The sequence below is a fragment of the Nelusetta ayraudi genome, unplaced genomic scaffold, assembly GCF_046127955.1.
Source record: "Nelusetta ayraudi isolate G7.1 ecotype Tasmania unplaced genomic scaffold, CSIRO-AGI_Nayr_v1 ptg000155l, whole genome shotgun sequence".
NCBI classification, from domain to species: Eukaryota; Metazoa; Chordata; class Actinopteri; order Tetraodontiformes; family Monacanthidae; genus Nelusetta; species Nelusetta ayraudi.
Window position 1 is genome coordinate 435,743 of NW_027466205.1, and position 11,608 is coordinate 447,350.

The 11,608-nt window shown below is 46.0% G+C and overlaps 2 protein-coding genes across 4 annotated transcripts in view; one reads left to right on the forward strand and one right to left on the reverse strand.

Annotated features, from left to right (window-relative positions):
* steap2 (STEAP family member 2, metalloreductase) overlaps nt 1-11,608 on the reverse strand; it is a 56,628-nt gene that overhangs the window by 4,106 nt on the left and 40,914 nt on the right. The window contains exons 1-2 of one of the 2 annotated variants that reach the window (XM_076013687.1): nt 2,049-2,430; nt 619-1,067 (exon numbers count right to left, since the gene is read on the reverse strand). In XM_076013687.1, coding sequence (XP_075869802.1) covers nt 619-1,021 — 403 coding nt within the window. In that variant the 5' untranslated portion in view covers nt 1,022-1,067; nt 2,049-2,430. Of the gene's footprint in view, nt 1-618; nt 1,068-2,048; nt 2,431-11,608 lie in introns of those variants that run through there. The other variant, XM_076013689.1, reaches the window with a different exon arrangement.
* alg14 (ALG14 UDP-N-acetylglucosaminyltransferase subunit) lies at nt 2,578-9,186 on the forward strand. 2 transcript variants are annotated; one of them, XM_076013691.1, is made up of 4 exons: nt 2,584-2,760; nt 3,045-3,190; nt 4,608-4,730; nt 8,646-9,186. In XM_076013691.1, the coding sequence occupies exons 1-4, from the start codon at nt 2,610-2,612 to the stop codon at nt 8,874-8,876; spliced, it is 651 nt and encodes a 216-aa protein (XP_075869806.1). In that variant the 5' UTR covers nt 2,584-2,609; the 3' UTR covers nt 8,877-9,186. The 2 variants fall into 2 exon arrangements, with proteins under 2 accessions (XP_075869807.1, XP_075869806.1); XM_076013692.1 differs by lacking the exon at nt 4,608-4,730 and having other exon boundaries at nt 2,578-2,760.

Below are 11,608 nucleotides of genomic sequence, written 5' to 3' on the forward strand. Positions count from 1 at the left end.
AGGGGTTTTAAAGTGTGCAGACAGATGAAAAATAAAACGGGCGTACCGACTCACTTCAGGTTTGATAAGCATCCAAATTTAGTGTACTTTATGTAATTAAGTTGACCCAAATAGACCCCAAATCACTTTCAATTACTTCCTCTGTCCACACGGGCTGAGAAGAGCCCTTGTGACAGACAAATCAAATGGGAATCCCCTCAGCAGCCAAACACTGTCCTCGCTGGTCGGCCTGACTCAGACTCATGTTGAGGCCTCGCCTTTTTGTTGTTGTTTGTTTTTGTTTTTTTTTAATGTTATCTCGTATTATGCTCAGCTGAGCATAAGGATGCGCTTTACTTTTACTGAGGCGGCCATCCCTCTTCGCAGCCAAGGTAGACAAGAGGAGGCCCGCGGCCAATTTAATCTGTGCGTTTTTGTGGTTTTATACAAAGAAATGTCAAGCCCCGTTTTGTCAACCAAACATACTTGGAGCGATACGCATAAGGTTTCAGGCCCTTTTTTTTTTTTTTTAACTGTTGACAAGGAATCCCACTTTGTGCAATAAAATACAGATCCAGTGTTTACAGAAATACTTCCATCTTCATATTTACAGCGCTGCTGTGTGGTTGCAATAGTTACCCTCCAAAAGATGCTTGAGGTCCCACAGGAAGGAGTAGTGCTCGCGACGGATGGCCAGAAAGACAACGCTGGCCTTCCCCACCGCGTCCTCGTGGTGGGTCACGTCCACCACGTGGGGGAACGACTGCGCCGCCAGCTTGGGGTGGCGACTGCCGACCACCACGTGGAAGCCGCAGCGGAGCAGGCGTATGGTCAGGCACTTGGAGAAGTCCCCCGAGCCCAGGATGGCCACCGTGGGCCGCACGGACAGGCAGGCCGCCCCGGGCTCTCCCATGCCGACTCCGTTCTTGACGCCGTTGGGCAGGAAGCAGGCCTGGGCGTGGTGGTGGTGGTGGTGGTGGGAGGAGGAGCCCGTGAGGAACACTGGACTCCTGCTGCAACCCATCATGGAGATCGAGTCCATCCTTCCCTCTGTGGTTTTTTTTGGGCTTAGGAGGAATTAAGCACGTCTGAGAAGAGGAACAAACAGCCTTTGTGAATTCTGGTCGTCTCTTGGTAGCTGTCATTCATAATGAGGAAATGTATTTATTTTTCATCCTATAATCAGGTGGATCAACTTTACTTTGACGATCCAATAATCAGGGACAAACGGTCCCAACAGGGGTATTACTAATGTACCAGCGCCCTTTGTGACCTCTTTGATTGTGTTTTTGGACTTATTTTGTGAGTGGAGGTAAACAACAGGTGTAAGGGATCGACTTCTCTCATTTTCTCCCTTTTCTTGATGGGGAATTTTCAGACTGGCTAGTAAAGACATAGAGACTATTCTGACTCTGATTGGGACACATGTCAATGTTAGAAATACAATGGTAAAGTGAGTTCAGACACATCACAGCTCAAAGGAAAAAAATGTGATTTTCTGGAAAACGCAAAAATGACGACTACACTGCAATATTCATCCATTCATATGTACAGGTAACACGTGTCTGTTCACAAAATCAATGATTCAACGACCACTAATGTGGAACGTGAGCTAGAATTCGATCACCCTACCGATGTGCTGTTGCGACAACAAGATCTGTGAAGAAGCATTTCCGATCTACGGAAGCCTTGAGGGGCGTTAATTGCACCTTTTACTAATGTCAATGTTTTTTTTTTTTTTTAAAAGGCAGACGGTTGGTTGAAGCCTCGAGTCACTGCCGAGATGATTCAAGTGTTTTAGCGTAACTGCTGCGGCTGCGTCTTCCAGTGACCTTCCGTCTGGGAAGACGGGGATCTGGTGAAGGACGCGGCGGCCGTCCGTGTGCACCTGTAGCGCAGCAGCAGCAGCAGCAGCAGCACTTACCGCTCACGGCACAGCTGCCGCCACAAACAGCAGCAGCAGCAGCATCAGCAACAACAACAACAACAACAAGCCGATGACAGCGCTAGTAAAGGACACATGGACGTCCGCGGTGACGCGGCTACTTCACGCACGGAACGTTACCCACCTGTCATGGAGCTCCACGGGGCTGCAGCCGCTCACGCAGAGATTGCAGACCTGCTGCTAGCTGCCCATCCTCATCATGATGCTGCTGCTCAACCCCCCTTGTCTCCCAAGCTGCGTTTAAAGTCGCGCCGGCGAGATCGGAGAAACTGGCTCTCCACAGTTCCTGATGAATAGCAATGCGGTGTGGCGAGGCATTTGGACGTTAAATTTGACGTATAAAATGAGGATGCATGGGGAAACAAACTACGTGACGTAAAATCTCAACAACATTGAAACTATTAATCGAGAGTCATACATTACCAACCGGCAAACTCGTACACTTTTATTTAAAATGTTGCTCATTGCCGTGACTTCATGCAACAACCCCAATATATTGCTGTTAATAGCTTTAATTGACTTTAAAAAACAAAACAAAAACAAAACACGTCTGTGTTTAGTTGGTGTATTTCGTCAACAGCGTAAAGGAAATGCCTGAAAGCCTGAGCTCAGGGCTTAAAATGTGAAACAAAAAAAACCTTCTCAGCCACGTCAATTTTGGTCTTCCGAAGCTTCCGTATCTGTCATGGCGCTCTCGTTACTATTACTAGTTCTATTTGCTGGTTTACTTTTATGCGTTCTCTTTGTCATCCGACTGTATATCGTTGTTAAAAATGGATCGACGCGTGTGTCCGGAAACAAAGCTTCGGTCACCCTTCTCGCCGTGGTCGGATCAGGTAACGCCACTTATTTTACGTAGCTGACGTGCCTCGCCGGGATTCATGCAGGGTTGTTTCGCTTCCTGAATGCCGTCCCGGTCCATGAGTTTAAAAATGGATTTTTGGGAGAAATGTGCAGAGGCTCGCTCACGTATTGTCACCAGTGCTGTCACTATGTGTCAGTTTCACCGGCGCCAGAAGTTGGCGATGTTTTGCCTACCTGCCAAGGCACTTGCTGCTGTCAACTTTCATTTCGATCATGCGCCAAACTCGTGATGACGTTCACGTTGACTGTCCCTCAGGTGGACACACAACGGAGATCATACGGCTGTTGGAGTCCCTGTCCGCGGTCTACACACCTCGGCACTATGTGATCGCCGACACTGACCGGATGGGTGAGGACAAAGTCTGCACGTTTGAGGCATCTCGACAAAGCTCCAAGTCACAGGTACACACACATACGCTTTATTTCTTGCTAACTGATGTCCCACTTGATCTTACATTTTCATTGTCAAGATCCATTCGAAAATGCCCCCCCCCCCCCCCCAAAAAAAAAAAAAAAAAAACACATTTGCAAAAGTTTGAATTGCATTTTAATTTATTTATTACTATCTGACAGAAACTGAGCAAATCGTAGAAAACTAGGGCTAGTTTTCTCATGGCTCCATGATAATAATAATAATAAAGCTGCAAGTGTATTAATCACCACCAGGTGTCACCAGCGCACTACTTGCTGTTAGATTTTCCAACTGAGTGGGTTCCAATGTTTTTCCTGTTCTGCCCTTAAACGCTTATGACCATTGGTTGCTTTTTCAGTGCACGTTTTATGCAAAACAAGATTTACTCTCTTCAATTAAATATATATTAGAATGGTCAGTATTGTGTATGTTCAAATTAGTTGGAAGTAATGAGTTTCTCATAGCATATTCCATAGCTTTGCTGTAATCCATTGGTCCCTTATTGCATTATGCTGACATTATACTTCACAACTTACATGCAGATGGAACCTTTCAACCATTGTAACGGCCACCGGATTTTTAAAGTAGCATCGGCAAACGAAAACATTGTCCTTTTATTTTTGAGCCATGGACAACATTTGGAGATAAAATGGCGAGTTACAAAAAAAAAAAAAAAAAATGGCTACTTTATTTGTAATTATTTTTCTGTTGCCAAACCTCTGCGGTCGCAGTCACACTAGTCCAGCCAGCAAGCCACCTTCAAGTTGCCAAGTGAAGAAGCTTCTCCGCATGGGCCTCAAACCCATAATCCCGCCTCAGCGAGAAACTCGTCTTGCAGGTGCTGGCTGGGGTCCAGTCAAAACAGCGAAGCCCTTTTGAAAATACGAGGCTTGTTTCAAATTTGAAGGCCGTGCGGTGAGCGAGGGAGAGTCCGTCGCTGCCATTCAAAGACAGAGCGGCGTTGGGGTTTACGTTCCGTTTGATAGTTATTAAACCCTAACAGAAACCACCTGAACTGTTGCTCCGACGCTCAATCATCGCCGTTCACCGGTGGGCTGGGCCAGAGCCTCTCTTTTCGCGGAGGCACGGTGGGGGAGGGGCCGCCTCCTGACATAAAAACATGGAACAAAACCAAACCCGCGGATGTTGTGGTTAAGTGGTATGCTGGAAACTCCAGAAACTACTCACGACTGATGATAAAGTACAGCTTCTAAAGAGCACTTGGGGAATCGGGAAAATTTGTTTTTGTACTGAATTTCCATCATGGTGTTGCAATAAGATTAGAAGTCTAGACTCATTCGGCCTGTGAACCTCGGGATACGAGAGGGTTTATTTAGCAGCTTTCAGCCAGTGATAAGGAACTCGTAGCTCCAACACCTCTGACACACACTTGACCCTTTTCCTCAGTTCAACATCTGGCGGATCCCCCGGAGCCGAGAGGTGCACCAGTCCTGGAGTTCCTCCGTCGTCAGCACGCTCAACGCGCTGCGCTACTCTCTCCCCCTGGTGTTCAAAGTCAGACCTGACGTGGTGAGTGCGCGAGAGGGGAGTGGTCGGCAGCCCCTGTCGCACAGCAGCGCTGCACTGCGCTTATTCAAAAACACACGCACGGCATACAGAGGTGCTTAATAATGAGGCCAATAAAAATGAGGCCAGAACACAATAAATATCTTGTTAAGTTACATATAGAATAGGGTAAAGCAATTATTTTGCAATTAATCGTGAGTTAACTCAGGACAATAAGGCGATTAATCGTGATTAAAAATGTGAATCGACTGACGGCTCCAATTTCGAATAGTCCCCTTTGTTTTTGTCTAATTGTGTTGTTCCACAGCTCTGATCTTTGTTAAACTACAGGGTCAAATCAAGCCTGGCTGTGTAAGACGAAGAGTTCACTCATTCTTGAAATTGCACATAGTCCCTGTCGAGGGTTCACCGCCGCGTCCCGTTTTGTTTGTTCAAGTCTCAACGCGCGTCGGCGGCTGTCGGCCTGCGATAAAGGCCGACGGTACGCGCGCACGGCAGGTGTGTTTGCGTTGCGTCGCTGTGCAAATCGCCTGTCGCCTGCGGAGAGAGATGAGAGATGGAGCGGACGTGGCGCTCTTGGACCTTCCCCGCCGTGTTCACAAGCAGGGCCTCCTTTATGGATCATCGTAATTAAACAGCATAACCACAGTGACAAAAATCTTTTTTTATTTATTTATTTTTATTTTTATTTTACGGTGCAAATATTTCATCCCAATCGTACTTGTCCCAATCACTTTCTTTTAGTTGTGATCAAACCAGGAAGCGACTGCAAAGCTGTACTTAGAAGGCCCAGAAGAAAATGACGAGGATGATGATGATGCTGCAGTAGTGGTTGTGCTGCATTTTTACACATTAAAAGGTGAAACTAAGGCACTTGGAGGCTTCCACTGCACAGTGATGCGTGTCTAATGCACCGGCAGGAATCCCGGAGCTTCAGCACCATGCGAGAAATGCGATTGGTCCATTTAAAACGCGGCAGACAGGCTCGTCCGGTCAGCGTCTCGAATTTTGCCTCCCCCCCCCCTTTTTTTTTTTTTTTTTTTTTAGCAAACAGGGTCCTTTTTTTGCCAGAGCGATAAGTGGAAAAACACAGGTCGGTGGGGGGGTGAGGGGGTGTTCATCTGGTGCGCTCGTTTAGAATTCCAAATTAAAATGTCATTTTTGGCGTTCTCTTACCGACTCCGAGATTTTTAAATTTTTTTTTTCGTCTCATGAGAATGCTGAAGCCACGATTCGAGATGGGACGGCCGTTTTCGAAGCCGATCCGCGCGGCCGTCGGCGACGGCCGGTCCCCCCTTTTCCACAGACAAGCTGCGCGCTGAGCCGACGAGAGCAGATTCCAGACCGGTGACCAGCCAGCCGGTTCCCTATGGATGTCTGGTCCCGTAGCAGAATCCTCTGGATAACAGTGGCAGTGTGGAAACAAAGACGGGACTTAGTGCCAGGACAGTGGTGCCCGGAATGTTCCATCCAGTCACGCTCGCAGCTGAGACACAGCGGCGGTGGAAACCTCCAGCCGCGCGCTAGGCGAGCGTTTATCCCAACCCGGGATCAAAAAAAGCGAGGCCGACCGCTGAGAATGTAAAGGCGGTCGGAAAGGTTGTTGTTTTTAATCGGAATGCGGCGATGAAGGTCGGCAACCAAAAAAAGATGCGATGAATGCTTCACTCTCGCGCCGCGCCGACCCGCCGAGTGTGTTTACCTGCCGACATTCAGTTACGCTTGACCACCGAGCACATTTTCCTGTCAGCCGAGGTCACAACACGGCCACTCTGCCGTCTTTGCCATGTGAAGGCATGCAGGCAGCACATTCGGCATTCCCTTGAGTGTGTTCCCATATGCTCTGTTTTCAGACAATAAACAAACAAACAAACAAACAAACAAACAACAATCCCAGCCTTTCAACTCCAGAAAGTGTGCGCCAAAGCACACCGTTCTGGAATCCAGCCCTTTGTGATGTCACAAAGACAACTCTGTGTCAGGTGTGTTGCCTGACACATTTTTGTTCCACTTCCAAACACGGTGCGACAAAGCAAACCCAACAGTTTTGCAGGAGGCTGTTGGCAGGGGGGCTAACTTAGCACGTGCCTGCCACGCCCCCAGATTCCAAGACGGTGGCCCGTTGATTTCAATGAAGTTGCTCACACAGCCCAACCCACCATGATCTATTTGGCCAATCAGAACGTCACTTACAGACGCAGACAATCAGAACGAGCCGAGACTAAAAGACCATCACTGAAAAATCTAAAGTAGAAAGATTTGCTATGAATCACGTTTCAGGTCACAGTCGTCCTTGTCAGCCGTGTTTGTTTGTTTTTTTTCTGGTCTATGGGGAAAATGATTTTTCGGCCCATGGAATTTTTTTTTGCTGTAGTACCTCAAGTGGCCACTGGAAAAAAAAGTGGCACACCGCCATATTGCCTGTCCGGAATCCAGTTCTTACAATACATCCATGGTGCCTGCACGTGCGTGCATTCTGATATGATCCATACAACTGATACAATTCAGGGTCATATGAAGCAATCAGGGTCCTTTTAGCAGCGGAGAGTTTTTTTTCCTCTCAATTCCTTAAATGTACAGTATGTGAAAAAAAAAAAACATCTGTGCAGATCTCTGAAGAGAAAATGAGATTTCCATTCCCAGACCTCTGCTCTGCGGAGTCGAGACAAATAGGTTTTTATAGCTTATTTATAAATAAGTCTTTCTCTGAAGACTGAATAAAAAGCCTAATGAATCAAGAGGCTGAAGTAAATGTCCCCGCTGTTGCAACACGGTATGCAGCCTTTAATTTGCTTGGTGGATAAAAATCCGAAAGCCTCGCCATGTCGAGAGGATATTGCAGCGCTGCTGGGTCTGGACTCCGCTCGCGCCGTGATGAGTTCTCCAGAACCGAGAGCAGCTTCTCTTGCTTTTCTCCCCCGCCCCGCTCCCACTCGCTCTCTCTTTTCCCCTAGAATCCACTGGCTTCTTTCAACCCCCTCAGGCAACCTCTTCATCCTGGTTGCCTCTTGGAGCTTGACTGAGCCTCCTTCTAGATGATTTCAGTCAGGAGGTTTTTCAAAAGGCAAAGTGATGAGGCCGTCCTCCTTTCCCTGACGAAACTAGGATGAGCTTTCTGCCTGTTACAATGGAAGAAGGCCAGTCAGACTTTTGTTTACTGCTGCTTGGGGCAAGATGGCAACAGCTCCGGGCCTCCTTCACTTGACACCCTGGTGCGCAGCGCTGCCCCCCTAGCCGCTGTCACCGTGCAAGAAGTACATTAAAAACACATTTTCACCCAGAAAAAGGCCATTAGGTACGAAAGAAGAGAAAAAATTATATTACAGGAAGGAGATTTTTACTGAGGTTTTCGTTTCGAGTTTTAAGTTGAATAGATTCCGTCTTTTTTACGTCAACTTTATTTCCGAAATTTCGACTTTAATCTCGAAAATTCAATTTATTTCTTGCAGCCCTGATCCTCTTCCGTAATTAAGAGTATTTTCTATTGTTTTTCTTTTGAAGCAAAAAATGCGATAATGATTTTGACAAAATAAAATCTCCCTCGCAGCAGCTTCAGCTACAATCTCTTTTTAGTGTCTATTACTTTTCGGCCTTTGTTTCGCTGACAATTGCTAGCAACAGTAGCTTGCTGCCCTTGTTAGGAAGCTGTGCAGACCGTGTTGTTTCCCCGAGTCTTACTTTTTAAATGAGCAAAATGAACTAATGGGGGCGGGGGGGAAAGAACATCGGTTCATTCACACAAACTGCAAACCTTCATGCTGTCTTCTTATTATGCAAGTTTCGGCCTCGACGTACCAAGACAGTGACACTTTGACATCTCCCCGAGGCTTCTCTGTAATGAAACTTGAAAAAGTGTGTGTGTCACTCCTCGGAAATGTCCTCACCCACCTTCCTGTGTGTGCGCGTGTGTTATTTCAGGTGCTGTGCAATGGCCCGGGAACCTGCGTTCCCTTGTGCGCCGCAGGGCTCCTGCTCGGAATTCTCGGAATGAAGAAGGTCCTGATCGTCTACGTGGAGAGTATCTGCCGGGTGCAAACTCTGTCGCTGACGGGGAAGATTCTCTACCCGATATCGGACTATTTCTTCGTCCAGTGGCCCGCTCTGCTGGACAAGTATCCCAAATCCATTTTTCTTGGAAGAATAGTGTGATTCTTTTTTTAATTTTTTTTTTGTGCCCATCGCATTACGCTCCAAAGCTAGCACAAACAACGATGACCAATTGTATCCGTTTTTAATTATACGGGATTTTGTGACAAATGTATTGTGATGACCTCATGATTTTTCGCATCAAGAACCTCGAACGGGAGTCGGAGCCACACACACACACACACACGCCCGCTTGGCTTTATGCCAACTCCTGTATTAATTTTCCGTGTGAATTATTAAGTTGCGGCCAGATGATAATTAAGCGGCGCAACGCGCCCAGTAGTCCCCCAGGCCGTGGGGACTTGGAAGGAAATCCTGCCAAAAAAAGAAAAAAAAAGAAAAAAAAACCCAAACACTAGCACGCTGCGCTAACTAAGCTCAAGTGGGATTATCTGACAGACATGCGACTTCATCCGATGTTTGAAAGGTCGAACAGACGACGGGAGCTTTTCTGCACGTTTCTAGAAAACGCGTCGTCCATTTGAGTGAAAGCGTTGAGAGCCGGTTAAGGAACAATGTATTTGCCATCATCGCAGTGTCTTTGTCATTTAACTTGTAATGTAAATATTTGCCGTCTTTTGTGTTTGTTTGCACATCTTTACCTTCAGTCAGTGTGTGTGTGGTAATGTTTGAAATATGCGGGGTTCTCAGTAACCTGCTATACAAATGAAACATCACTGTCAAACATTACACCCGGGCTTTAGGCTACACGCCGCTAGTGGCTTTTTTTTTCGTTGGTTTTTATTTTACTGAAACATAAAACGACACCGGGAGAGTTTTTGCATCAAACAGAAAAGGTTTCAGGATATTTCTGCATTAGAACAGATGCAACCTCCTCGCTTGTTTTCCCAACAATCCCACCGAAAGGATCAAATGATTTGGCAGAATATCCATGTTATCACACGCCGACGTCACAATCGGCTGCAAAAATAAGCCTGACGTTTCCTCTCGCTGGGCCGCATGAATAAAGGAGGGGGGAGTATTTTCGAGTCGCTGCTTTTCTCGCATTGTTTGCGTTGCCACTGCCTCTTGCTTTTCTGCCTTTGTGCCGCTGTTTCCTGTTCCTGGACAGAGTGTGGAACAGGAAAGCTTTGTTGAACCAAGCCAGAGAGTGGAGAGAGAGAGGAAGGAAAGACACGGAGTTTTCGGAGTCGTCCCGACATCTGTGCCGTGCGCAGTGACATATTTTAGCATCTGTGTTGAAGATACTCCAAGCCTGGAAAACTGGCCTCAGTTTAGGGACACTGGATGAGTTACTTATTGAGTGGCCGCCAGGAAACTGATGACTCTTTGGCCTTTGTAACGTCCCCAGTGCCTCAGAAGATAATATTAGTAATATATAATAGTCGTGCTGTAATAGTGCATCGTGCAATTAACAGACAAAGGTTTATTCTATTGTTTTCTTTAAGGTTCAAAGCACTGGAATTACATTGGGCATTACATTCTAATGACGCTTTAATGAAAATTGCCAATAATGCTACTGCAAGTAACGCGTTCCAACAAAACTATTGACAAGTACCACGCTCAAAACATTCAGGAACAAATGACTTTTCAGTGTCGGTGCGGTTCTTGTACCAAATCAAATAAGTCAACTAATCACCCCGATGAAAAGCTATTCTGGACTTGGCAACAAATATCAGAAAGTATCGGACAATAGTTATCCATTAAGGTTTACTGCACTCAAATGCTCAAAAGTCTATGGAAGAGGATTAGTGCTACAGGAAGAGAACAAAAAATTAAGATATACAGTATATATTTTTTCAAGTTTCCGTTTCGAGGATAAAGCCGGAATTTTGAGAATAAAGTTGATGGAGAAAAGACGAAATTTCGTTAATAAAATCGAAATTTTTCATTGAATGTCAACGTGAAGTCAAAATGTCGAGAATAAAGTCGAAAGTCTCTGCACGCAAGTCTAGTGGAGTACTTTGGTTTTTGTCAGTTTCCTGATCACTGTGGGTGAACCTTGTGGGATACACCTGTTTTTTTTGCAGTTTACTTTTAACTGTGGGTAACTGGATTAATCCCCCACCCATTCAGTCTATTAGCCAACTTCACCTTTATTTGCGTCGACTTTTTTCATGAAATTTCAACTTTATTCACAAAATTTTGTCTTTTTTCCCCCTCAACTTTATTCACGAAATACTGACTTTATTCAAGAAATTCAACTTAAAACTCAAAATGAAAACCTGAATAAAAATCTCCTTCCTGTAATATATATTTTTTTCTCTTCTTGTGGCCCTAATATTTTTTTTGTAAAAAAAAAAAAAAAAAAAAATCAGAGCAAAACCACTAATAACTCTGTTTATTTAATTTCACCGGGGTGACTGTTGGAACCAGTGTTACAACAGATTTGAAACCATTTTTTTTTGCCCCTTTGTTTACACACTCCCAACTCCGCAGACTTGATCGACTTGATTTGACACGGTTCACTTTCATCAGTTTGATCGATTTCAAACGTGGCGCTGGGCCTGATGAAACCTGCCAATCATCGCGGCCACGGCAGTCAGTGTCAACAGCAAACGTAAACTCACTTGCCAACCGCGCATGAGTGACACCGTTCGGTCACCTCGCGTGAATAAAAACGGGGAGAAAACGCAGTGGAGCGTCGGTGCTGGCGGGGGAGGATGTGGGGAGAGGGAGAGGGGTGGGGGCGTGGGGGGGCGACTTGTCTCGCGATCGGCTCTGATTGGACGCCGCCGGCTACGTCACCCATTTCACGACATTTTCTCTTCTCT

Bases quoted from the DNA above. Each gene is read 5' to 3' on its own strand.
- alg14 (XM_076013691.1), top strand. From the start codon at position 2,610: ATGGCGCTCTCGTTACTATTACTAGTTCTATTTGCTGGTTTACTTTTA. The intron at 2,761-3,044 runs GTAACGCCACTT...ACTGTCCCTCAG, and splicing joins TCTCGCCGTGGTCGGATCAG to GTGGACACACAACGGAGATC. The intron at 3,191-4,607 runs GTACACACACAT...CCTTTTCCTCAG, and splicing joins GACAAAGCTCCAAGTCACAG to TTCAACATCTGGCGGATCCC.